Consider the following 24,279-nt stretch of genomic DNA (forward strand, 5'->3'; position numbering starts at 1 on the left):
ATGACCAACCACAATATGCCATTTTTAGTACAGCAGAGAAAAAACAAAGTTCTTTTTTTTAATATCCTTTTTTTAGCCCAACAGGACTTTCTGAGGAAGAAACTATTAATGTGGCTTCTTTTTAATTTTAAGCTCTTTCCTTAAGTTTTAATACCATACATGCCGCCTGATTCATAAGCCACCTGAAGCCAAAGAAAATATTTCCTTTGATTCCCTTTGACTGCAGCACACCTTGAATGAGACTAAGCATTGCATATTGAATAATTGGTTCCACTTAAAAATTAATGACATATACTGTATGGTACTTTTATAACCCAGTGTCAGCTAAAGCCAAAATACATTGAAGCAGATCAGTTGTGTGATCAGTGGGGTGCTGTGCACGCTTCTTGTGCTTGAAAATCAAAGGCATGACACTGTCATGTGAACTTAGTTACGCAAGTTTGAAGGATTTGAGGTCATAGCTTTCATCTTGCCTAGTACCACCTGTGTGAGAAAAGTCATGCCAAAATGGGAAATGTATCCATCCCGATGCGCGTGAGAAAAGGAATCAAAATATTTAGCGGAGTGCTTGTGCTGAATGAACGTAAAAGCATAACAAAGTCCGTTTTCAGAGCAAGAGTTAAATGCAGGTAGGTAAGCAATCTTTCTTAGAGCAGAAGAGAAAGTTGCTCCCTATTTTTACTTTTAAATGGAAAAAGAGTGGCCACTTTCTCCAGTTGAAATGTAAGAGATGGGGGCTAGGGAAGAGGTGCAAGCAGAGAAGGGGGGAAGAACAGGCTTTTGACTGATGTTCTCAGATCCAAGTTAGCTGGAGATCAGCCACAGAAGTTGTTTTTCCAGAATCACTTCCTGTGGTGAGGCCATCTTGTAGGCAGGTTATCAGGTAGCCTTTGCCAATATTTTTGTAGCGATGTGCAATCATCCTGCCAAGTGGTGCAATACTGTTGGTCTTGTGTTCAGATGAAAGCTGGAAGGCTTTGGTCCTTTGGAAGGAAATGGATGAAAACAGAGTAAGAAAGATAAGACCTCTCTGGCATCAGTGAGGGCTTGGTGACTATGCCTTCTCCACTCATGTACTGAATTGCAAATAATACCATGATCCTCAGCAATCAAAAATAAACAGTTCCTCTAGGAACATACTTACTTTTAATGTTGATCAGAACGATTTATGAACTCTCACACAGCTTCCAACATTGAAGTCAGGTCCCAATTGGTCCAAGCCCTTGGGTTCTGTAGTAGGTAAGTCTCTCCAACCCCAAAGGCGATGTGCAGGTAAGTGGCTGATCTGCCCGTGCTGCCTGCTTTGAACCCAGACGGCAGCGCTGCATCATCGCGCCACGGTGCTCGCACGCATGGCATTCCCATCTGCCCTGGTAAGAGCATGTAATTAGATGAGCAGCTCACATTTCTTCATGTATTAATCTTCAGAATACATCTGTAGGTAAAGAAGGTAGGTTATTACAAATAATTAACCATCCAGTGGGAAAGTGATAAATTTTAGTAGTCTAGACTACAGGTTTACTGCACAACCTCTCAGGTCAGCAAGATGCGGTGTGCGTAACAAAACAGCTCAGGAAGCTGGTGGATTCTGTGCCACACTCTTAGAGTTATTTAGGTATTTTACTCTACTCAGGCACTGTTGGGAGTGGGAGGGAGTTGAGAGCAGGGAAGGAACAGTGAAAGTCCCAAGAATAAATTGACATGGATTTCAGCCATATCTTCTTCCTGGCTTCAAAGAGCAAAAGAAGTAAAACTGAGAGTCAATTCCGAAATTCTACTAAACCTCTCCACTTCTGTCTTTTTGAATTTTACTTCTGAAACCAAACTTTTCCACATCTTTACGATGCTTGCCTTTCAGCTCTGCCCAAAGAGAGCTGTAGAGCTGAGCTGGCAATCATCTCTGGGTCTTCTTGTGGATAAGAAATGACAGTTAATCACTTCCAGGTTCAGGTACTTGTCAAAGATTTATTATAGGCTACTTCTGCTTTAAAAAGCCTCACTCCAAAACTGGTGAAGCTGTATGTTTATATGTGTATTTGACAGATGAGAGAGGGTGAGCTTGAGTCTGATCTCATGTTGCAAGTCATTTAATATCAGTTGTATATCTGAAAAAGAGCTTCTCAAGAAAATGCAGTACATCGATTTTTGAGGGTAGGCAGACAAAGCTGTGGTGTGTATAACTTCCTTCTAAAGTATATGGACTGTAAGGAAAATACAGAATTGCTATATAATGTATTATATTAATCTATTCTTCTCTCAGTAAGTAACACACCTTCACAGACTTTTCATCTCTGGGAACAAATGCAACAAGATTCCACTATGTTTGTGTATGAAAATGAACTCCAAATTGTGGCTCAAGACTAACTTGTATCTGATTCAGACTACAATGCTGTGGACTAGCTCAAATTAAAGTGTTTCTTTAGAGAGGAGAAAATAATACTTTCCCATCCCCAAGAATCAAGGGAACGGGATGACGAAACCAGATCTGCGTTCTTATTTATTGTATCTAAATCCCTATGAGTAAGTAACCTAGTCATATCCTGTGTCACTTAATGGTTGCATAAAACTATTCACGTTTTAAAAGGAAATGAGTGCTCTGGATAATGTGTACTGTGTTTGAGCAGACAAGGCACTCCCTCTCTAATCGGATTTGAAAAAAAACTTACACCTTCCAACTTCAATAACTGTGAGATAATGACTCAGAAAATACTGTATTGGCACATTCTTGAAGGGAAGAACAAAAATCCCCTGATCTTTCCTCTAATGGGTAATTCTACTGCCAATCAGAGCTACCTTAGGTAACACTTGTTTTTAAGAAATGTATCACCCTGTCTCTTGGTTTGTCATTATCTGCAGTCACTGTAGTGAGCTCACAACATCTGAGTTTAACTGAGAAATCGAGCAAGTGTGGCCAGGCTCATTCATTTATATTTATTAAAGTGAAATTTATTAAAGTGAAATTTTAATAACTCTGGCAGACATTTAGAGGCCAAGGTATTTTCTGGTCTGTGAAGAGGCCATTCTGCAGGCTTGATGCAGAGACATGGCTGGGAGAAAGGTTACATTTTTCACACCACTTTTGTGACAATGACCAGGTCTGAAGCAGAGTCTGTTAATGCAGAATTCCGTAGAGCTAGAATATTCACAGACCAGAAAAAATCCCTGCCACTACTTTTTCAACTGCAATGTTGTGTAGCAGGCAATTGAGTGCTGCTGTACTCAGTAAAGAAAGAGGAAACAACCCTCCCATGGATGAAGTCCTGTGGCTTAGTACTATTTGCATGCTTGCAAAAAATACTTCCAAGTGGTGCAAACTAGTGCAAAATTGATCCATTTTCTGCAAAACAGTTAATTTTAAGTTATCCTAACCTTTTTTATAGCTGCTTAGAATACTGTATTTTCGAATGCTAAGAAGGAGACTGAAGAAAAACACCTCAATTTTTTTTTCTATCCAAGAAGATAAATCTTAATGTGGTAAGTATTTACCTTTTCAAGTTTTTATTGGGCTTGGGAACTGGCAATACAGCAGCTCAGGAAAATAAAGAACAAATTTATATACTCTTCAGAAATTAATTACTATTAGCTTTCAAACCTGGAAATCAGAACCGCTGGGTTATTTCCCTGGATGAATAGCAACTTCCAGTTTGTATCCTAACTTTGTTTGCTTCATTCTCATCCAGTCACAGAGCCTACCACTGCACAATGAGGCACTGGTCCCTAGGATGGGTTTGAAAGTCAATGGGTCAAGCAAGCGTTGGACTCAAAAATGACTTAAGTCCAATGGCTCTTCACTGCCCTAAGGGAGATATTTTGCCTTCAGACCCACACCGGTATCTCTTTGCAGTACTGTGGAAGACAGGTATGTGGACATGCCTGGCATAAGTTAACACAAGATTTGGCTTGTCTGTATCATATTTTGCCATAGGTTTATCTTCGGGAGGAAACTGCTCAGAAGAGCTGTCTCCCATGGTGATTCTAAGGTAACCCTTAGAGAGCGAGCACTTCCAATGCTCTACAGGTCAGCTTAGTCTAGTCCCAGTGGGGATTGTACAGAATAGAAATAGAAAGGGGCCAAAAAGAGATCTAATGATAATTCACTACTATTTGGGGAGGGGTTTTATCTCCTCCCTGGCTTGTTTCACAATGATGTTCCTGTGCAGACAATCCTCATTTTCTGTTTTCTCTGTTTTTCTGTTTTTCCAATTGCAAAATTGATGTTGCAGAGCTTAAGTAATAAGTACGGTTTAGAGGAATGAAATGTGCTGGTCTAATATATACACATAGCTTTATTGACATGTGAAATGTTTGTCTGAATGATTTCATACTTACATGGTATGATGAAAATTCACTATAAAAATAGGTAAAAAGTCAAGTCAGAGGTTTTTAGCTGGAGAAAATAAACAAAAGTCTACAATTTACCCTTCCCTTAAACTAACTTCTTCTGCCAACAATAACACAACAGAACTATATCAACAGAATTATATCAACACTTCTTCTGTTTCAATATTAAGTTCAAGCATCTGTTAACAACTTATTGCTTGTTGTTGTTGTTACTTGGCCAGATCTTTTATCTGTATATAGCCTATTCATGCCGGAGTTCACTTTCTTTTCAATACTTATTTACTTTTCCCACACTCTGCTTCTAATTTTCTCTCTTTCAACCCACAATAATTTCACATTTCTTATAGGCCCTTTTGTCACAGACAGTTTTCTCCTAATCTCTTCACAAGTAGTTTCTTTACTAGAGCGTTTCTTTCTATGCTAGACATTATAGCAACAGAGAGGTAATATCTAACGAAACATGGACAGACCAATTAATTCACAAAAGAAAATGCAGAAACTGTCTTTTCTTTGCTGAAGAAATGCATTTTAGGATTCTGAAAACAACTAATGGGAGGCATTGAATAAGTATAATAAGAAATGTTATGGAAATCAGTTTATTCAATGTGGGAGTAAAAAAGCAAGCAAGTGAAAAAAAAAGACCAAACCCTGTTACTGCCTAATTCAGTTGACAGGGCAGGGCTTGCATTTTTTAAATACTGCTCTTATCTTGAAGACAATAAAGAAAAACTGAGATGCTCCTAATTCCCTTGAGAGAGAATGGCATTTATAGCAAAAAGTATACAATTGTCTGGACCTCAAAAGAGAAACAATTTCTCAACACTGAGACAGGATTAAATACATCTAGTCTATGCCAAGAAGTTTGTCCAACCTGTTCCTCAGAACTGTCAGGGATGAGAATTTTAAATTTGCCCTGGGTTATTTGCTACTGAATTGTCTGATAAGTTAGAAAAGTTATCAAAGCTGTTTCATTTAAAAACACTGTAGCATCTAAATACTCCTATTCTATGGTCTTAGGTTTCTATGGTCTCAGGCAAACTGCATCCCATCGTGTTTCTCACTATGCGGTCAAAAAGTTAGAGTACCTCCCTCTCTAGCTGCAGGGTTTTTGAAAGCACCAGGCAGTCCACCTGCAGTGTCTGCATCAGCATATAGATTTCTCTTATCACAATGGAATGACGTGAATTTTTATGCCGCCTCCACCATATAGATATTCCCCCTTTTCCTTCCACTTGCTAAAAAAAGAAAAATACCCCTTTGACAATTCTACCTGCCCTTTGACAGTCAACCCAGCCAATCTAAGAAATAGCATCAAGCAACTTGCAAAGAAACAGCAGTAGACCAGCAAGCTCTCCTTGACTTGATTCCAGTTTCTGCTTCTGAAAACACCTATTGACTAGGTCTTCACCCTGCATATTATTTCAAGCAACTACACCATCAAGTCTGTCAAGATGCAGTCCTGATCCATTGAGTTTTTCACCCCTCTCTGCTCTGTAAAACTAGACAGGACGTCCCACAGAAGCACATCCTTTGCACCTTACAAACCCAGGAGCAGACTGTCATGCGACAGGACTGAACTAATAGCAGTGATTTAAGCTTTAAACGTATCAAAGGTAAACAAAGTACATACGAAGCAGTAGGTACGTTGCTCAGAACAAAAGCAAAGAAGAAAAATACGTGTATTAACACTGGAAACTCCACCAGTGTGTGCAGCCCTCACTGTGGGCCTCGGAAAGGAGAGAAGTTTCTTTGACTATCTGCGTTACCATCACTGATATGAGCATGGCATGTACTGCGCTGGAGTAGCTCTGTTGCAACCAGCATCTGAAATCACTAGATTAAAACAAGTTCTGGTGTGTCAACAGCAGGCTGCAAGCACACCCTTGTTAGAGAGGAGGGGCTGGCTGAAAAGAGAAGGCAAACTATCAATATTTACAGAAAGCTATTTGTCATATCAAGAGTGAATTGCTTGACAGTAATAGGGAAAGCAGTCATGAAAGGTGGACTCAGCAAGTCGTATACTTGTTAATGAGCACTAATGGCAAATCAGATTACATCAGAGGGATTGCAACACCTGCAGAAACTGTCAGACATTTCCACAGCCACATAGCAGATCCCAGTATGATGCTTGAGTAAAGAAGAAAGGCCAGCCAGAAAGATCAGTTCCCTTGTCTGGAAAACACAAAGCATCTTCCAAAATTTCCATGCAAGCTCATCTCAGTCACCTGCGGTTCTGTACAGTCATATACATTTAACCAAAATGTTTACTATTCAGAGCATGTAGAATATACTGCTGGTTAAAGGAGCTGTTTAATAAGTCATGTACCCTCCAAAGCAAACTTTCAGCCACCCCATGTTTATTCACACAACGTGACAGTGCACAGACCCTGCAAAGGGCAGCCACGCACTTTGCCATTTTAAGTCCACAGTCTGTAAATGGGTGTCTGTGGCCTGAATGGCCTGGTGGCTGACACCTCACTGAAGGCTCAACAGAAATTAAAACTTTTTTCTCTCTTTGCCTGTTACTCCAGGGAAGAGCATGAAGTTAAACGGCTCAGTCTGAAACACTCCCAGGCTTCTAGCTCCCTCTGCAGTATTTTGCAATGAAACGTCTTCCCTCAAGAAAGCTCTGAATTATTTGGTTAGGAACTGGATCAATCACAGCACTTACATTTCTGGGAAACTTCCACTGAAATCTGAGCTGGTCTAATAAATCATTTCTATTAAGTTTTATTCTGATGTGCAGCGGTTATGATCTGTTGACCTTGGCAAATACTTTCTTTGCTAAAGCCCCGTGAACTGCTTTCAAAGGAAATAACTGGGGGAAAGCAAGTTGCTCGAGTATTTTCATCTGTGCATGTGTCAAAGTAGAGTTAATGGGTCAGCTTCAGACATAATAAAACAGACTACTAAATCACTATGCCAGGCATTAGGAGTAAGTTTAAAAGCATTTAAGTGATAATTTATATCTTAATTAAATGATGATTTGTATCTTTTAGTTCCATGTTTGATACTAGACTCCCTTATAATTACACTGATGTATGGAATTGCTTTCACACTTCCTTGTACTTCAGTGCTGAATCTGGCTGCTAAGTTTGTATAAACCTGTTAAAACCTCAGTTGATGTTGCCTTCAATTGCATGTCAAGGGATAGAGAATAAAGGTATAAATTACACTGATTTAGACTTCCTTCATATAGATTTGTCTCTGAATTTGGACAGCTGCCATCACCAAGCAGAAGTTATGCACCATGTGATTTGGTTCCTCCTGTTTTGTAGTCACCTTCATTGGCAAAATTAAAGAGAGATTTGATTTAACTGGATTTTATACTTCTTAGATTGTTACTAGGGCTTACCTCTGCTTTCTAAATTAATCCACACACTGCAAATATATTTCTCCTTGGCATCACACTACTCTTTTTATTAATGTTCTTTCCTTTGGTTTAAAGTACACCCAGGGCTGCGGAAATAAAATACGTATCAACTCAGGCACATCTCATCCCAGCTCAAATTCTTAGTCCTATTCCTCTTGATATTTACTTTACCATGAGACCCTGCAACAGGTTAATTCCCTTCAATTTGCAGCATTTAGGGACTAAACAAAAATCTCTTTTTTAAACAGATTTAGTATTTTATCTGAGAGACTGGGAGTGATAAGCATGTTGGCTTCTTTTTAAGGTTGTCATTATTAGATGTCCTGTCATCTTTCTTGGATGAGGAACACAGGAATGGAGGGGAAAGTAGGCTGATGTAAGTCCCAAATCTGTTGTGAATTTTGGGATTGTCTTGTTAAAAATCAAATAAAATATTGCTAATGCTATCAGAAAATAAATTATTTTAAGTGAATGCTTACTTGGAGGAGACAAGGCTGACCAATGTTCATATAACCTGGGAGGATTATATGGGAAACAAATCTTGTATTCAGTATGAAATATTTATTTTCTTGTGTCATTGTGCCCACTGCTGTGGATACACAGATAAGCTTCATGCATGTAGCCAGTTCCATATATTAGCTTTCTTGACCATGTGCAAGACTAATTCTGTGTAACACACTGAAACAGGATGCTGAAAATCTAGAGGTTTTATCTAAGGAGGGTTTGTGCCTTGGGAGTTTTAGAAATGTTTTGAGAGTAGGAGTTGTTCCTCGCATTGGAATCTGAGACTGCAGAAGGAGATGTGGAAGATGATAAAGCTCATGTATCTTGAGACAACAATCTTTTTATGACAAGGACCATAGGTCTATTTGTGTGCTGCAATAATAATAAAGGCTGTAGTGGAAACAATTTAGTAATAGGGTAGCTTGGGGAATCAACATGCCAGTGTTCACAGAAGGAACAAGAAAAACTCTGAACTACCTACACGTGTTGTGAAGAAAAAACATTATGTTTTTTGTGAACTTTGGGAACATACAAAACAGTGGGATGAACCTGAACTTTCCCATTTAAGAAAAAATCACCACCTTTCACCTTGTGTAGAAATCCCCTTTAAAATACAGGGCCTTAACATTTGCCCTATTTCTTGCCTTTTAAAGGTCAGGAGTTATTTTATGTCACAACTAATCTTTGTGAGGAACAAAGCCCAGGCTGTAAACCCCGTGTTTTCAGGGAAAGCGAGGGGATCTCTTGAGGGCAGCCAAGGTCACACAGGGAGAGCAGAGGCGTTTTCCTGAGCAGCTGCCAGGGAGGAACACCATGGGAATAGCGTCTCTTTGACAGCCAAGCTCTGATGTGACTTTTGCTCTTCTTCAAGCAAGCCCTTTCATCCTTGTACTGCTCTTTAATAAAAAAAAAAAAAAAAAAAAAAAAAAAAACCAACAAAAAAAAACACACAAAACAAAACACCACAGAAAGTAACACTTTTAAGTATAGGTAGTCAAGAAATCCAGTAATTCCGTATTAAACGGGGAACTCACACTTCCCCTAACGCAGGGCTTGGCCAAAGCTGAGGCGGCGGGACCCAGCCTTGCCCCGCCCCCCCCCGCCGCAGCGGGCCGGCCGCGTCAACCCCGGCTCCGACACACCCTTTGTAGTCGGCATCGGAAAACGAGCTCATTCGCCTGCGAGAGCTCTGGAGCACTGCGCAGTTCCTAGAGCCAGGCGAGGAGAATAAGAACCGCCCGCCCTATCCCTCCTTCCTTTCCCCCTCACCTCACCTCCGCCGCCATCTTATGGCAGGCGGGAGAACCGCCGCCGTCACGTGACTTCCGGGCACGGTGGTGGGCCGGGCCGGGCCGGGCCGGGCCGGGGTGGGGCGGGGCCAGCGCTCCGCCATCGCGGCAGCGGTGGGGCTCGGTTTCCCCGTTTGCTTCCCTGTGTTCTCTGGCCTCCCGGGAAGTCGCTCTGTGAAAACAAGAACGCTTAGCCCGCCCCCGCGGAGGGCGGGGACCACACTCCGCTAGCTTTTTCGCGCGGCCTGTGTCTCGCCCCGGGCCTGGTGGCAGTTGCGGTGTAGGCCCCGGCGCCATGGATCCGTTTTTGACTCTGCTGCACTCTGTTTCCTCGAGCTTGTCGGACAAAGAGCTTTCTTCCCTGAAGTTTCTCTGCCGGGGGCAATTTGGGAAAGGGAAGCTTGAGTCCGTCCGAAGTGGCGGGGAGCTCTTCACCATCCTTCTCGAGAAGCAGCTGATTACAAACGACAGTGTAGCGTTTCTTAAAGGCTTGCTTGAGACCATTAAAAGAGAAGATCTGGTCTTGCAGTTAAAGCAGTTCGTAGAGGAAGGAGAAGTTAGTGCTCCTGATGATCAGCCAGATGTGCATGAAAAACGTAGGTGGATTATTTTCTTAATTCCGCATTCTTCTCTTGACACCCCCCCCCCCTCCCCAATCAAACCCAGTAAGTCTGTATGCATCCACCAGCTCTGGGCATGCTTGGAGCAAACACGGCTGCCCCCCGTTGCCTGCTGAAGCTGAGCTCACTGCTAAGGGTGCTTATGCTACTCAGTGCTGCTCGGGACTCTGTAGTGCCCTGGAAGTGTACCGTTTCCAGGGTGGAAATTTCTTCCCTTTTTTTATCGAACGGTCACTTGGAAATAGGGCTATGTATTTGGGATTCCGAGTATATTTAATGGGTTTTCAGAATACGGCGTGACTTTAAGAATGTGTGATGCAGCAAGAGTAGTAGCATTTTGCTAAACAAAGCCAAAACAACCACTTTTTAAAAAATGTCTCATATTTCTTAGTAAATACATCACTAACTGGATATATTTCTGCAATTTCAGGTCTTCAGAAGGTAGCTATTGAAGTCATATGTGAAAATGTTGGGAGAGACTGGAAAATGCTGATGCGAAAACTTGAGATTTCTGAAGTGAAAATGGACAGAATAGTGGCAGCCAATCCATTTAACTTGCATGAACAGTTGACTCAGTCGCTTCGAGAGTGGCAGAAATGGAAGGGAAAAGATGCAAAGGTGACTGACTTAATAAAAGCGCTTCGGGAATGTAATATGAATTTGGTGGCAGACAAAGTTGAACAGAAGCTCTTGCCACTGAACACTGGAACCGGGTGAAATCGATATAAAACACTTCCACATCCCATAGGTATGGATGAAAAAAAGTAAAAGTGCCTTCTACTCTTCTAAACCAAAATCAATATCATTGCTTCTGTTACTTACTCTGCCATTAATTTATGTGCCTTAATAGGTTTATTTGTGGTCAGATGAATATTCCCATAAAACCAAATTCCTTTCAGGTAATGCTTTGTAGCTTGATGCTTTCTTTAAGAGATTATAACTTCTAGAAGACCTAAACTCCATTTTGTAGAAATTCTCACACTTTTCTACCACCCTTCTGAAAACATTTGCTTTACTGCAGGTGCTTTTCATATATATATTTTTTTTTCTTCTGGCCTGTTATAACTGTAGTGTAAAAGGGGGAAGGAGTAGATCTCTTAACTGTGTACTGAGTTTTCTTTTTTGGGTAGTATAATATTTTCCATAATTTGTCAAATACATTTGCTCTTTGTGAAAGGTTACTAAGACGACTGTAACTTCAGGCCCCAAGATTTTAGCACAAGAGAGCTAGTAACTACTGTGGTGGCTTTTTCTTGGCAGAAAATGTGCCCAGATTGAAAATGAACTAGTTGAAATCAAATGTCTGTATCAGGTGCCCTCATCATTCTGAGGGAAATGTTCTCCTGAAACTATCAAAGAAATTGTATGTGTCTCAGATCTTTATAGCAGCCTCTTTTTACTGCCAAGAGTTTTTTAAGATTCTTTACTAGGAATCCTTCCATAACCTGTATCACAGAGTCTGGTCACATCTACTGGAAGTTGCAGCTCACCTCGTAAGTAAGCTGCAGTTATTCTGTGCTCTTGGTAACAAAAGTGTGTACTGTAACAAAAACCTAGAAGAGAAATTGGTTTCTTTTTAGTGGAGGGGTGTGAAGGCCTACTGAGAGCAAATATATAGTACAGCCTTTTCTTTAGTAATATCCTGTGAAGATCAGCTGTCTTTCTCCACAGTTTGTGCTCTTCAAAGGTCACTTCAGATCCAATGGTTCTTCCAAGTCCACTGCAATTTTTTAGTTCATTCCTGTTCTTTGGCATTTTTTGAAAGTGGTTGTAACCAGCTCATAGAGGAAAGAGGACTTATGAATGAGACCAGATTCAGTTTTCAACTTTAATTTGGAACAGACTTCAAAAAATGGCCTTCACACCTAACCTAAGGCTGAAAAAATTGCACAAGCTTCAAGACATGCAGGGCTGTAGAGGCCTCTCCTGTGCAAGGGGGACAAGTCCTCTGAAATCGTTATTGCTTGAATGAGTAGGATTGTTTGTTCCTGCAAACGTCCTTCTAACTACTTAAATAGATACTTGAGAGGCTTCTTTGCTACTGTACCTGTGTGACTTTTAGCTCCTTTCAGGTTCTTTTTACATGGTGCCATTACTGTGAAGGCCGGGTGTCAGCATATAATGTGCCACTACTCTGCATAAATGTTGTGACATTGATAATTTTCAAGTTTTTATGTAGTTGGTGCCTCTAGTTTAGATAATGACACTTGAATATTTGATCGTAGTTAATGGAAACTGCTGTAATGTGAACTTACCTTTTCATTAAGGTTTTTCCCTAAATGATTCTCACAAGTATTTGTCTAATCATTGTATATTAAATACCAGTGATTGTATCCAAGCAAAGGTGCAGTGGGTAATACAGAAGGTCCCACTAGTTGCCTTTTGGGCACGTACAGCTCTCTAAGTACTTGCCCAATGCTTGCCAGTATCAGTTGTCAATTCCAGTCTTCCGGTAGGAGATAGAGTGCTGTACTTCAGCTAAATCACTAGCTCAAATGTTTTGGAGGTTTTTATCTAATAAGTGCTGTCTTCATTTTATTGTATTTAAAGAAAATGATTGCTTCAGACTTTTTTCCTTCATGCCTCTAAGCAATCTTTGTGAACAGAATGGAATAGAAGCAAAGTTAGCATGATGAATTATGTTTGTGGTGAAACAGCTCTGCAGCAGTTCCAAGTTCAATCTGTCTGGTAATGTGTTTTCCTTGTAAGTCTTGTGGTTCACAGAAGATAGATTTATCTGGACTATGAAAAGAAGTATACTGCCTATTACACATAACTAGGATATTTTAAGAATCAGTAGGAATAACTTGTATCAAGCACTCATCAGCTACAAGAAATATTCTGCCTCAGAAGATAAAAACCTTTTGTTTCTTTAATAAACACAGTGGATATTTTACTGCATATGAAAACAATGACCTAGACTGCATAAATCTCTGCAGTACCTCAGGGCCAATTAAAACTGTTTTTATTAGAGATTAAAAAGTTGATTATACGAGAACAAAAATGGAACAAAATGGAGCAAAGGGAACAATAACTTTTTATTGGGAATAGGGGGGGGAAGGGAAAAGGGTGCAATTTGTAAGGATATGTGTTGTTATCCAGTTAGCAATCGTTTATATTCAAATTAAGTATTGAACTCAAATACACATATTTTTGTAACTTGAATTATAGCTTTATATTGTGTAATTTTGTGCACATTTTATTAAAAATTAATTCCTTAACAAAAGAAATTGAACTGCTTTCTTTATATTATAGATTGCTGTCTATGATAAGATCTCTAATTGGGAGAAGATAAATGTTAAGGACACTCTTAAAGCAAGCAGTGGTGCTAAATGGGCGTTATGTTACCAATGTCCTTGCAAGGTGGAAAAAAAAAGGGGGGGGGGGGGGGGGGGGCAAAAAAGCTTTGTCATTGAGTTTCTCAGAAGTGCTAAAAAGGCTATAGTATTCCTAGCAGGGGTGGCACTTGAATGCTGTCACTCAGGGAAGTGTAAGAAAAAAAAAAACTCTCTGCCAACCCTCAGGAGCCTAAAATTGGGTCGCAGTGCAGCATGTGCATGAGAGATACTGCCTTCTGTAAGTGCCTTACAATTGTCTTATGTGCTAGCCATGCTGTGGTAAGGATGTTTTATTTGCTTTATAATTAATTAAAAATATAGTTTATAGTTTATTCTAAACCTGTTCAGGCTTTTAGAGGATGTGTTCAGAAGATAAATTGATTGAGGCTTTGGTGTTCTGTGAAGTACGTACTGGCACTGAAGTGTTCGGGCACACTTAAAGCTTTGAATGCGTAAGACAAGTAACTTAATTACCCATTTTACTCTATGCTACTCTGCAAGAGTATCTGCCTGTGAGGAATTACTAAAAGCTTTTCCTTTTGGTCTCTTGAGAGTCTTGTTTCCTTACAGCCTTGAGAAAACAACACATCAAAACATGTTGAGAGTAAAAAGTGTCATCTCAGGAGAATTCTCAGTTCTGGAGGATTGTTTTTCCATGTTGCTTCACAGGCTCTTTCAGTACCTGCTTGCGATTTCCTATGATTTTTGAATATATCAATTATATATCACATATTAAGTGGGATTTTTTAAATTGTGTTATTTTCATTACCAAGTTAAAAAAAAGTTTTGTAGACTTAGAGTTAAAAATCCCCTTACACAAATTGGTTGTCAAGAATATTTCAAATTCAATGTTTTGTTTTCCTTTTTCTCCATTCCTTACACACAGACAACCGTATTTCCTCCAGCCTCTGTTTCAGTCCTAAAATAATTGGCTACTTTCTGAAATCTAATTGCTTCATTTAATTTTCTAATGCAAAAAGCTTAGTGACACATGCTTTATCTCCAAGCTCTCTCTGGCACTCAACGTGTTCTTAATTCAAGCTTTTTGGTTGAGTATTTTTCAATTTATTTCTAATCACTGTCTGTGTTTCTTCCACAATTATCAAAAGATGGTTTGTGCTGTTTCTTTCCATTCCCTGCATGGATCACCTATGTCCTTAAAGCGTGTTCCAGCATGGAAAGTATTCTTCTAAGTTGTTTTCCCTCTTCAATTTATTACTTCTTTTCTCTGCCAGTGTTTTTATGTCAAAGATGCACTGGTAGAATTTTAGAAACCAGTTCACTGTTTCAGCCATATACCACAAAACTGTGAATTGTTGGGGGCGAGATGTAGGAGTTTCAAGTACAGGTTCAAGAACTGTTGAAGAGTCTATCTTTGTAGTCATAAAAAATTTCATAGCTGTGGATTACTTCACACTAAGAGGGTGTGTTGCAATGGGTTCTGGGAATTGTAGGTTTACAGACAAGGAAGCACAGCTTTACTCAGCAGCTGGGAAAGTGTTCTGCGTGGGAAGCTGTGTAGAATAAATTTACAGGCACTCTTAATGATTAAACAGGCATGAGTTTCATCCACAGAGCTGCTTCTGCTACTGTTTTATTCTTGAGAACTTTACATATTCATTTCTTAAAGCAGACTAAAAATAAAATTACACAGGTTTGTTCCTGTAGAATTTTATCTAATGTGTGTTATTCAAATATGTTAAGTTGGTAACACTGGTGGAGTTTAAATTTGGCAGTTCCTGTGATTTGATCAGTGTTGGAAGTTGAAAACTTTTTCAATGTTTTCCAAATGTCGTGTGTATAGTTCTTGTGTGGATGGTAACGCAGCTTTCCTTTCTTTCAGCTTGGGGTTTGGTTTGTTGAATAAAAGAGTAATGCTGTGTTCTGGCAGGCCACAGTACTTAAGACAGCTTTCTAAATAACCAGCTATTGTAGCACAGTTAAGGGTTTTGTATGTATTCACCTAGACTCCAAAGAGATTGGTATAGAGAAGACATCTGTAAAAGAGGTTTGGAGGATTACATCTCCAGTACAATGCAGTAAGTACCTTTGCTAAGGGAAGCAGCTTAACATCAACTTTGTATGTCTAATGCTTCAAAAAGTTATCAAATTAGCATTTTATTTACTTGATAGTGTTCAAGCCTTCACACCAGGCTCTTGTGCTGTGTGAAGTTACACAGATAAAATTGGACCGTTGTCATCAGAGACATCATCCAACTGGGATTTTCTGTGGTAGTTGTTTTATTTACAGGTGAGCCTGGTTTTACAGATCTTTTACATAAAGCCATAATCTTGCAATTAAAAATTCTCACATTTTTTATAATGTTTTCTTTTCTGTTTCTTAATTCTGTTATTCCTATTGATCCTAGCAGGAGTATTAACTTCAGAAAATAATTTGCAGAATTTAATCAGCAAGCAGTCCTTATTGTGGTCTAACTTTTAAAAGGGTTTTAACAGCTATTCTGTAAGTGTACACACTACCCATGGCAAAGATTGTCCAAAGGGATGTATGAAGACTGCATTTCTGTACAAAAGTTGGTAAGTGATTTTTGTATGCAAACCTGGTACCAGATTTTGTATACAGTGAGCATATAAAGCAAGAGTAATTTTCAGTGTAAAAATGAAGCTACAAAACCTTTCTTGTCATTAATATCAATATGTGAACAATCGAGTTAAATGCTTATCTTTTTTCCCCCCACTCATGGTCTCCTGGCGAGGTGCTTCCTGTCCCTTCCAGGCATATTTCCAACTTCTGAAAAAAAAGTTGCAGAGAAAATATGAATTAAAAGGGTGTAGCACCTGGCAGGTTTGGGCCCATGGTTTCTGGGATCAATATCCTATATTTTTTTTCTCTTTGTTGCTTTCAATGTGAGCAGAACTTAGTCACAGCTTCCTGGCTGCAAAGTCCCTAATGTGGGAAACCCTGGATAGCCAGAATTACCCCCAAAGCCATTATTCCCATGGCAACTGCTGTGCACAGCAGTACATGGGGCATACAGCTGCAGCATGCCGGCTTCTGGCTGTCCCAGCCAGCTGAATAATGTTTGGAAGCTGTTACTAATTGTGAGATTTGCTGCAGCCTCTGGTCGATGACCATGTCAAACACCCAAGCTCTGAGTGCAGAAATGTAAAATGAAATTTCTTGACTGAATTAGCTCCTTTTGGTTCCGCTGCCCCACTGGGACAGAGGACAGGGCTGGACATTAACAAATTTACTTTCAACATTTTTCTAACCACCAGTTCAGCACACAGCGCTTCCATTTCTGTTTCCAGCTTGAGGGGTAAAATTCAAAATTGTATGTCTAACTGCATGTTTGTGCATGAAGTAGCTAATTTATATGCAGATGAATTAAAACTAATTAGAGCTAAAACCAACTAGCTAACGGCTACTTGCAGCTCAGTTATATTCCACTTAAGTAAGTTATTCACTGTGGACCTGCTCATATAATTTTCTGTAAAACGTATACTACTTTTTACAAAAAGCACTTGGATGCTAAAGAATCACGTCTCATGTCTTCATAAGGTACATGTGATTCTTTAAATCGAAATGTTAGATTCCACATCTGGTCTGTGAATTTTAAGGGATATTAAATGTTATGGTATATCTTAGATGACTGTATCTATACGGGCCTTCACTCCATACAGTATTTTTTCGTTTCATTTCCTGGAACTACATAGTTACCAGCACACCAGCCCTGACTCACTTTGAACCTTTATTCATGTGATCAAATGAGTGAATAAGAATTTAACCCCCTTAGTTTCATGGTAGACAAACATAATAAAAGAGTAACATGAGTAAGTACTGTGAGCAAGAGGCACCCATAAAATGTGGACTTTAATTGTAAGTAATTCTATGGATGGGACCTTCATTTTCCACCCTGCATTCAGTACACAAATAAAAACCTGGGGAAGGAAGGTGTCCAAACTGCTCCAGTGCTTAGCCAAGATCCCAAACAGTCCTTGAGCTCCTCAGCATATGGATACTTGTGCTCCCTACAGCCTCTGTGGGTAACTAAAAGCAGCTGGAGTGTGACATAGGATACTCTGATCATGATTTTCTCCCTAGGAATATCTCATTTCTTCTCATTTTGCTTAAAGTGGGAATGGATCCAGGAATCCTCATCAGAGTGAGAAATCCTCAGCCCCAGAACTTCCTGAACCTCCAGTAATCATTTCCACTGGATAAGCTATTGAGTAGTGTGAAAGGACCAGATAATTTTGCAGATTGAAAGCCAAAGACAGATTTTACCTGTCTTTACTTCTGTGAATTAAGGTTTGCAGAAGTGTCTAGACCAACAGTTTTGAAGTAGATAGCATTGCAAAAACAGCTGGAGTACTTAACCAATTTTAAGATCAATCAACACCCTTGAAAATCCTGAGTTTGCCTTTGCACATAATGTAATGCCATTGTTTGTGCTTTTGCTAGGTTAGTATTCTTACTGTTTTGTGAAATATCATTATTGGGGATACTTACATTTAGGTTGAACCGAATTTTTTTAAGGGTGACTTTTAATCATCAATGATTCAAATAGGGTTGTGCCATGTTTTCTGCTAGAAGAGGCCTCAGCAGAAAAGTCTGATGTCTGTTGCTCATGTCTGAGTTGTGGGGAGCTCAATTTGTCTTGCAAGGTCGGAGAAGTTCCCACAGGCTAATTCAGAGGAATTAGAGAAAGAATAATGGAGAAATTAGATCACAGTTTCTTTTATTTAAACAGTACCTGAAGTGCCCCATAGGCTTGTCCCATTTTCTCCTTTGAAAGGTTACTTTCATCCCTTATCTCCTGCCCGAGAACTCATCCCCCTACGCATCATTAATGTTGAATAATTACAACACACAGGCCTGAGGGAGGACAAACACTGGTTTTCTTGGTGGTTTGAAGAGGGCTTTAACATTTCTTGAATCATCCCTAGTTATTCAGACAGCCTGTTCCAATGGTTTTTAATTTTTTCAAATAGGATATGACAACCGCAGCAGGGGGAAAAATGGGCATGGATGGAATTGCCATGGTACCTGTAAGCAGGTCAGAGAATATCCTGTTTTTGAAACACTATCATGTCAAATGTTACAGCAGCAGTGGCAGCTTCCTGTTTTTTCCACGCAAAGAGAAGTAATGGGGAGCTGCTGGCTGAAGAACGCTGCCAGCTTCTTTCAGTCATGTATTTTGGTACTACAAAGGTGGCATTATTAAAGGCAGACAAAAAAGCCTCTAATCATGCAACCAAACTGAACCCTAGTTGCTGAAAAACCCTTCCTTTGTGCACTCATAAACCTTGCTAAGAACTAACTGGTATCCATATACACAGGCTTTTCTGTAGCATTTTGGCTGCAAACTGAGGCAGGTGAGAGACGCTGTCTTTATAAGGCACTTAAATTTGGGAGTCAAGAACTTTCCCCATTGCGATACTGGTTATCCTGACCTTTCTGCAGAATGTAGGCTAAAACAACCCAATCCAGGTAAACATCATTGGATTTGGCACCTAAAACTTCAAATTGTCACTGTAGATTTTGGCTGGCATAAAATGTGGTTATTCTGTTTGCAGCAAAAATCTGGTACTGCAGAATTTATTTTCATTGTACCACTTACACTGAATGTTTCCCTTATTAGCTGAATATCCATGGACATGTAGCTGGTAAATGCTGAATACTTATGCAAGGAACATTACTGTTTGTGCACAGCTTAAAGACATACTAGAATCAAACCCATGCCATGTTATTTTGGTGAAAGGAAACTGTACAATTTATTATGGGAGACAAAGTGTTGGACACAAAAATGACATGCCTCCCAAATCCTGATATGCTTGTGTATGTGTATATACACATATCTATCTATATATTTGTGTATATAGTGTGTGTATACATATACATACATACACACACCCTTAAGGAAAGTTATGTGATGTAATCTGGAATAGAAGACTTTCCTGACAGAGCTATTTCTCAATATTGCTTCTCAAACTTAAGTCTATCACTTGTAAACTGTATACAGTGCTGTACTATCTCTGTAAAGAAATCTATGCCTGTGACAATCCCCAGAAGCAGTCCTAGTTTTGCTAGAAACAATGGTGGTGTATTTCTGGGCCAACGCTATATTAAGTACAAATTCAGGGCCAGCTGCTGCATCTTCAGGAGGCAGAGCAAAAGTGATTTTAAGTCATTGTTTTAATCTCACAGATTTAAATGTGGGTTGGCTTAATTCCTGTTAGAGCAGTCATCGGTTACTGTAATTTTCGGTATTTTCCTTCGCTCTAATATTTTTGGTCAATACAAAATCTGTGATGCTGACATAAACCCTCTGGTCTCTTCCCTATCACTTCTGCTCTTGCAGGCAGCAGCTGTTGACACCAAAGAAATGATCTAACAGGCACAGTGCGCTTTAGAAACAATATACCCAACTAAAGTGAATGGAAGAATCCTTCCTTCTTGTTCTGCATGCGCTTTCATGGTGCCCCTAAATGATTATGGCAGAAAATAGGCGAGTGCCTACCATTTCAGTCTTTGGTTTCACAGGTAAAAAGTACAAAGAATGAGTTAGCACCAAGTTCCTCGATGGCTTTTGTGGCAAAGGTGACAGTTCACTAGACTGAAACTGCCAAATTAATCTTACCTTGGCTAGACTTAATATTTCACATTTGTCTATGAAGACATGTTAATGATTCCTGGAAGTTTTAGGCATTTCATATTGTTTAAGGGACAAAGGGAAGTCATAAGTTTATTTGGATTTGCAAGAGGATCTGACCTGTATTTGGAGTACTGACTGATTGATTGTATGTAACACAAAAGGAAAAAGTGACTGATATTACCCTAGCTTTTTGTGCAAAAGCTGAAGTGTATTGTGGCAGCTTAACTCACAGGCCTAAGCTAGAACCTGTTCATGAGTCAATATTTATGTTGACTCTTTTAAATGTGAATTACAATGCAAACAGATGGTTAGGTCAAATGGTCTTTAATATGAACTGTGTTCAGGAGAACAAGGAATTTAGCTTTGAAATAAATCATTTGCCCTGTTTGTTATGGCACAGAAGAACAATGTCAGGTCTGCTGTTTTTTCTATTATGAGTTATTCCCTTTTATATCTTACACATGGCTTTCAGCCATTTCCTGCATGTTTTGTTGTTGTTCTCATTTCATTTAAGGATTAATTTAAGACAACGGCAAGAGTTTTTCAGCTTTTGTCCACCTTCCTAGAAATAATGATTTCTTAACCAAGAGCAGGGAGGACTGCCTTTCATACCTTTTGCTCTTGCATTTTTCTCTTGCAAGCTACATGCCATGTAATCTTATTTTCAGAAGCTAGATCGTAAATGGCTTTTTATTTAATAACTGCCAGCATTAATTCATTGTAATTGATAAAACCTATGTAAATACCTCCATGCAAAGGAATAAGGCATTCAGGCAAACAGAAAAAGGCAAAAAGAAAACTCAAGTGACTAATAGTATCTGGCACAGCCCAGGGACAAATCTTTTGTGGGTAGCTGGGATGAATCAAAAGACTACATGTGAAGACTTTAATGGCAGCTGAGGACACGCGGGATCAAACCTCAGGTGAAGATAAAGACATTCCTGTAAGATGCTTGAACTTGGAGGAGCGACCCACAGGGTTTGGTCAAGAACACAAGATTCTTGTATAAAGTCTGACTCCAGTGAGAGCAGGTGATATGAACTGTGGTGTTTGTGCTCATAAATGCGCAGATGGGGGGGGGGTGAGGGTGGCAGGAGTCCATTTTCACTGTTAGCCCTGCTATCACCGCTGCCATGTCCGCAGGATGCCGCTCTGCCCTGAGGTTCTGTACACACCTCTAGTGTGGGTGCTGCTGTATGCACAAAGCCGAGCCACATCTCGGACTTGGCATTCGTGTCTTTGGGACAGACAGAAAGCCATGTTATGCCAGTATCAAACAGGAGGCTAATGTAATTGCTTATTGGCAGCATTAGTTTGTCTCCAATGTAAGTACTAATCACTAACAGCTCTCTGAACCTGCATATGTCTTGCTCTGTTCTTAACAGGGGTTTGTTTTTTTTTTTTTTTTTCAGAAGAGGATGCAGAAATTGGCCGCTTCAGTTGTACAATTGAGAAATTGCTGTCAAAGTCTGAAGAATTATGTATTCTCTCTGGAAGACCTAAGTATTGTACACGACCATTAATAATGTTGCTGGAGGAGATTTTACTCAAGTACACTGCCTTTATAGTTGAGAGGAGAATTACTGTTATTTAGACTCTGACTATGCATACTGATTGCACTGGATCCCCTAAACTTCTAATTCCAAAGGCTGCAGAAGGCATTCCTTAGTTTTTAAATCCTTTGTGTGCTCCCTAACCATTTTACAGAGGAGATTTCTGTGTAGGGGGGGGAAGGTAAATTTGGCCAGGCTAGTAACAGACACACTGCCAATGGCAAGCCAAGAAGGCACATGAGGCCTCATTGTGTTTTTATTCATTGTTAAAAAAGATGCTTCGACAAGGACTTAGGCATCCTTAACACATACATCTCAATGCCAGGAGATCATAGCAGCACTAAAATTATGATTTCAGACAGGATCCCTGAAACTGCCTTTCTTTAAGGGAAGTGTGAGTCCAGCAGTAGGGATGACCTACGCAAGCAGGGCAGTGCAGAGGCAGCTCCTGCTCCTGCTGACATGAGAGAGGATGCTGCTGGCATCCTGCCCTCTCCGTCCAGCGCTGCAGGTTTTCCTCCCTGCTGCACGTCTCGCCCCAGTTGCATGCTGCACAATTTGGGTTTATGGATTTGCAGGGAATTTTGTTCAAAGTCTTAGCATTTCTTCAGAAGCTATGGATGAGATCACTTGCAACTCTTTTGGCTTAACTGTTGGCAGCCATGCGCTACCTCTCAAGTATTTTTTAGTTAAACATCAGAGTAATGTATCTTTTATGGCGCAAACATACTGCTGAAGGGTAAGGGCAGACCAGTACAGAAGCAAGAAGGGAAGGAATTTACATAAAAAGACACAATGATAATTTAGCAAAAGAGGCGAAGAACCACTTACTAGATTTCCATTATTTTTCTTAATATTTGTTTCAAGTTGACTTGAGCACTGTTTCCAAAGGTCTTGTTTTTTTCCTCTGGCAGAAGTAGAGCTGCTTTTTCTAAAGTATTGTCTGTTTTCCCTGAAGGTTCTCTTCTGACTCTGATTGCTTTTAAATGTCACTCTGCTGCTTAAGGCTACTAGTAGGTGGTCTGAGCTGAATGTTTACTATTATATGGCTTATACTTATTTTCAGTGTCAGATCCTGACCTAGTAGCTGCCGCCTTCTCAAAATGCCGAAGGTGAAATTTAGTTTAAAATTACTTGGTTGCATAGGCAGAATTGCTGTTAATCAGAACAGGAAAATAATATTGGGAAATGAACTTTCTTTGACATCAGTTTAAGACAACATATCTGTTGGTAGACAATTTCATATGAGCCTTAAGGTCACCTTGAAACTGGGGATGCTTTTGGCAAAACACACTGCTACCATTACAAGTTTCCATAGTTTTTAGTATTTGTATCTGTTGCATTTTTATTTATGACTTCATTTTGAGGCCATGTTGTTTTTTAGTCACCATTTTAGTCAATTAATTTTATCAAATTAATATTTTTAGTAAATACTGTGAAGAGAGTGGGGAGTTCTAAAATGGTGAAAATAAGCATTTAACTCATGTACATAAACTAGTGATTCACTGAAAGCATTGTTTACATTTTCATTTGCCTATAAGCTGAAGCTGGTTGCACAGAAAAATTTTTTTGCCTTGTTTATGCACATGTGATTTGGGACTAATACCCTACCAACATTATCTTCCCATACACAGGTTAATATTTCAATTCAGCATGCATGTGAATAATGAAGATAGTGATTGCTGCATATAATTTCATGCAGGCAATGTGCATTAAATTTTATCACTTGAAAACTAATCAGTTAAGGATTAAAAATAGGCTTAAGTACTATTTGAGATCTCTTCATTTTTTTAAATGCTTTTATCTACTTTATTACAGTATGAAGGACTAATAATAGAAGATCCTGAGTACACAGAAATCATGGTCCACTTTGCTTAGTGCCTACTCCAAAGCCACTTGAGACAGTAGGAGCCTTTGCATAGTAGACAAAGTGAAAAAAAAAAATTTTTTTTTTCCTTCCAACTCTGATTTACAGGAACCAAAGTGTTACTTCACATGCAAATCCTTTCTACTCTAGTCAGACTATTTATAAAGCTCATTGCACATATTATTAAAATAATACAATATTTTATCTTTTCTCTTAACAGGTCTCAAAACGTTCTAAAAACTGAAGCCTCAATTTTTGAATGATCTGCCTAGAAATCAACTACTTTTTTCACTTGGGGTCTTGCAAAGTAAATATGTGCAAGGCTCAATGTCTACAGAGCTCACTCTGGGATCAGTGCATGTGTATACAAGGTGTTTAGGAATAAAAATAACATAATTCTTTTTTCTTAGTAATTGATTTTTTTTACATACCCTGAGAGATTGCCATGGCTCTGAAGCTTTAGGCTCCAGTCTGGCAAATCCAGTCATTTAATTCCAGCCCAGTTAAAATTAATGACAGACAAACCTTGGGCTGCTAAATCCAAAGCAATTAAGATGATAACACCACTGCTTATTTCTGTGGACATTCAGATTCATTTTACTTGCTTCCCTAGAACCAAGCTGTGCTGTTTCCCGCACGTATCCAGCATCCCAGCCCAGATTCATCTCACGCTGGCTTAGACATCTAACTGCAGCTCCCACAGCAGGAGTCTGGCTGCCCTAGGCTCCCTCTGCAGTCAATGAGAAGAGACAAGCATCTTGAGCAGGTGATTCA

The 24,279-nt window shown here is 39.5% G+C and overlaps 1 protein-coding gene and 1 long non-coding RNA gene across 2 annotated transcripts; one reads left to right on the plus strand and one right to left on the minus strand.

Annotated features, from left to right (window-relative positions):
* Positions 1–5: 5 nt before the first annotated feature.
* On the minus strand, positions 6–9,608 carry LOC116965076. The gene is made up of 3 exons (XR_004409128.2): positions 9,493–9,608; positions 1,145–1,435; positions 6–983 (listed from the first exon to the last, which is right to left on the minus strand). It is a non-coding gene; the product is annotated as an uncharacterized LOC116965076 (long non-coding RNA).
* On the plus strand, positions 9,591–13,186 carry FADD (Fas associated via death domain). Its single transcript, XM_033006888.2, has 2 exons — positions 9,591–10,103; positions 10,558–13,186. Exons 1-2 carry the CDS (start codon positions 9,803–9,805, stop codon positions 10,842–10,844), a joined length of 588 nt encoding a protein of 195 aa, XP_032862779.1. The 5' UTR covers positions 9,591–9,802; the 3' UTR covers positions 10,845–13,186.
* The last annotated feature ends 11,093 nt before the right edge of the window (positions 13,187–24,279 follow it).

The sequence above is a fragment of the Tyto alba genome, unplaced genomic scaffold, assembly GCF_018691265.1.
Source record: "Tyto alba isolate M040663 unplaced genomic scaffold, T.alba_DEE_v4.0 Super-Scaffold_8, whole genome shotgun sequence".
NCBI lineage: Eukaryota > Metazoa > Chordata > Aves > Strigiformes > Tytonidae > Tyto > Tyto alba.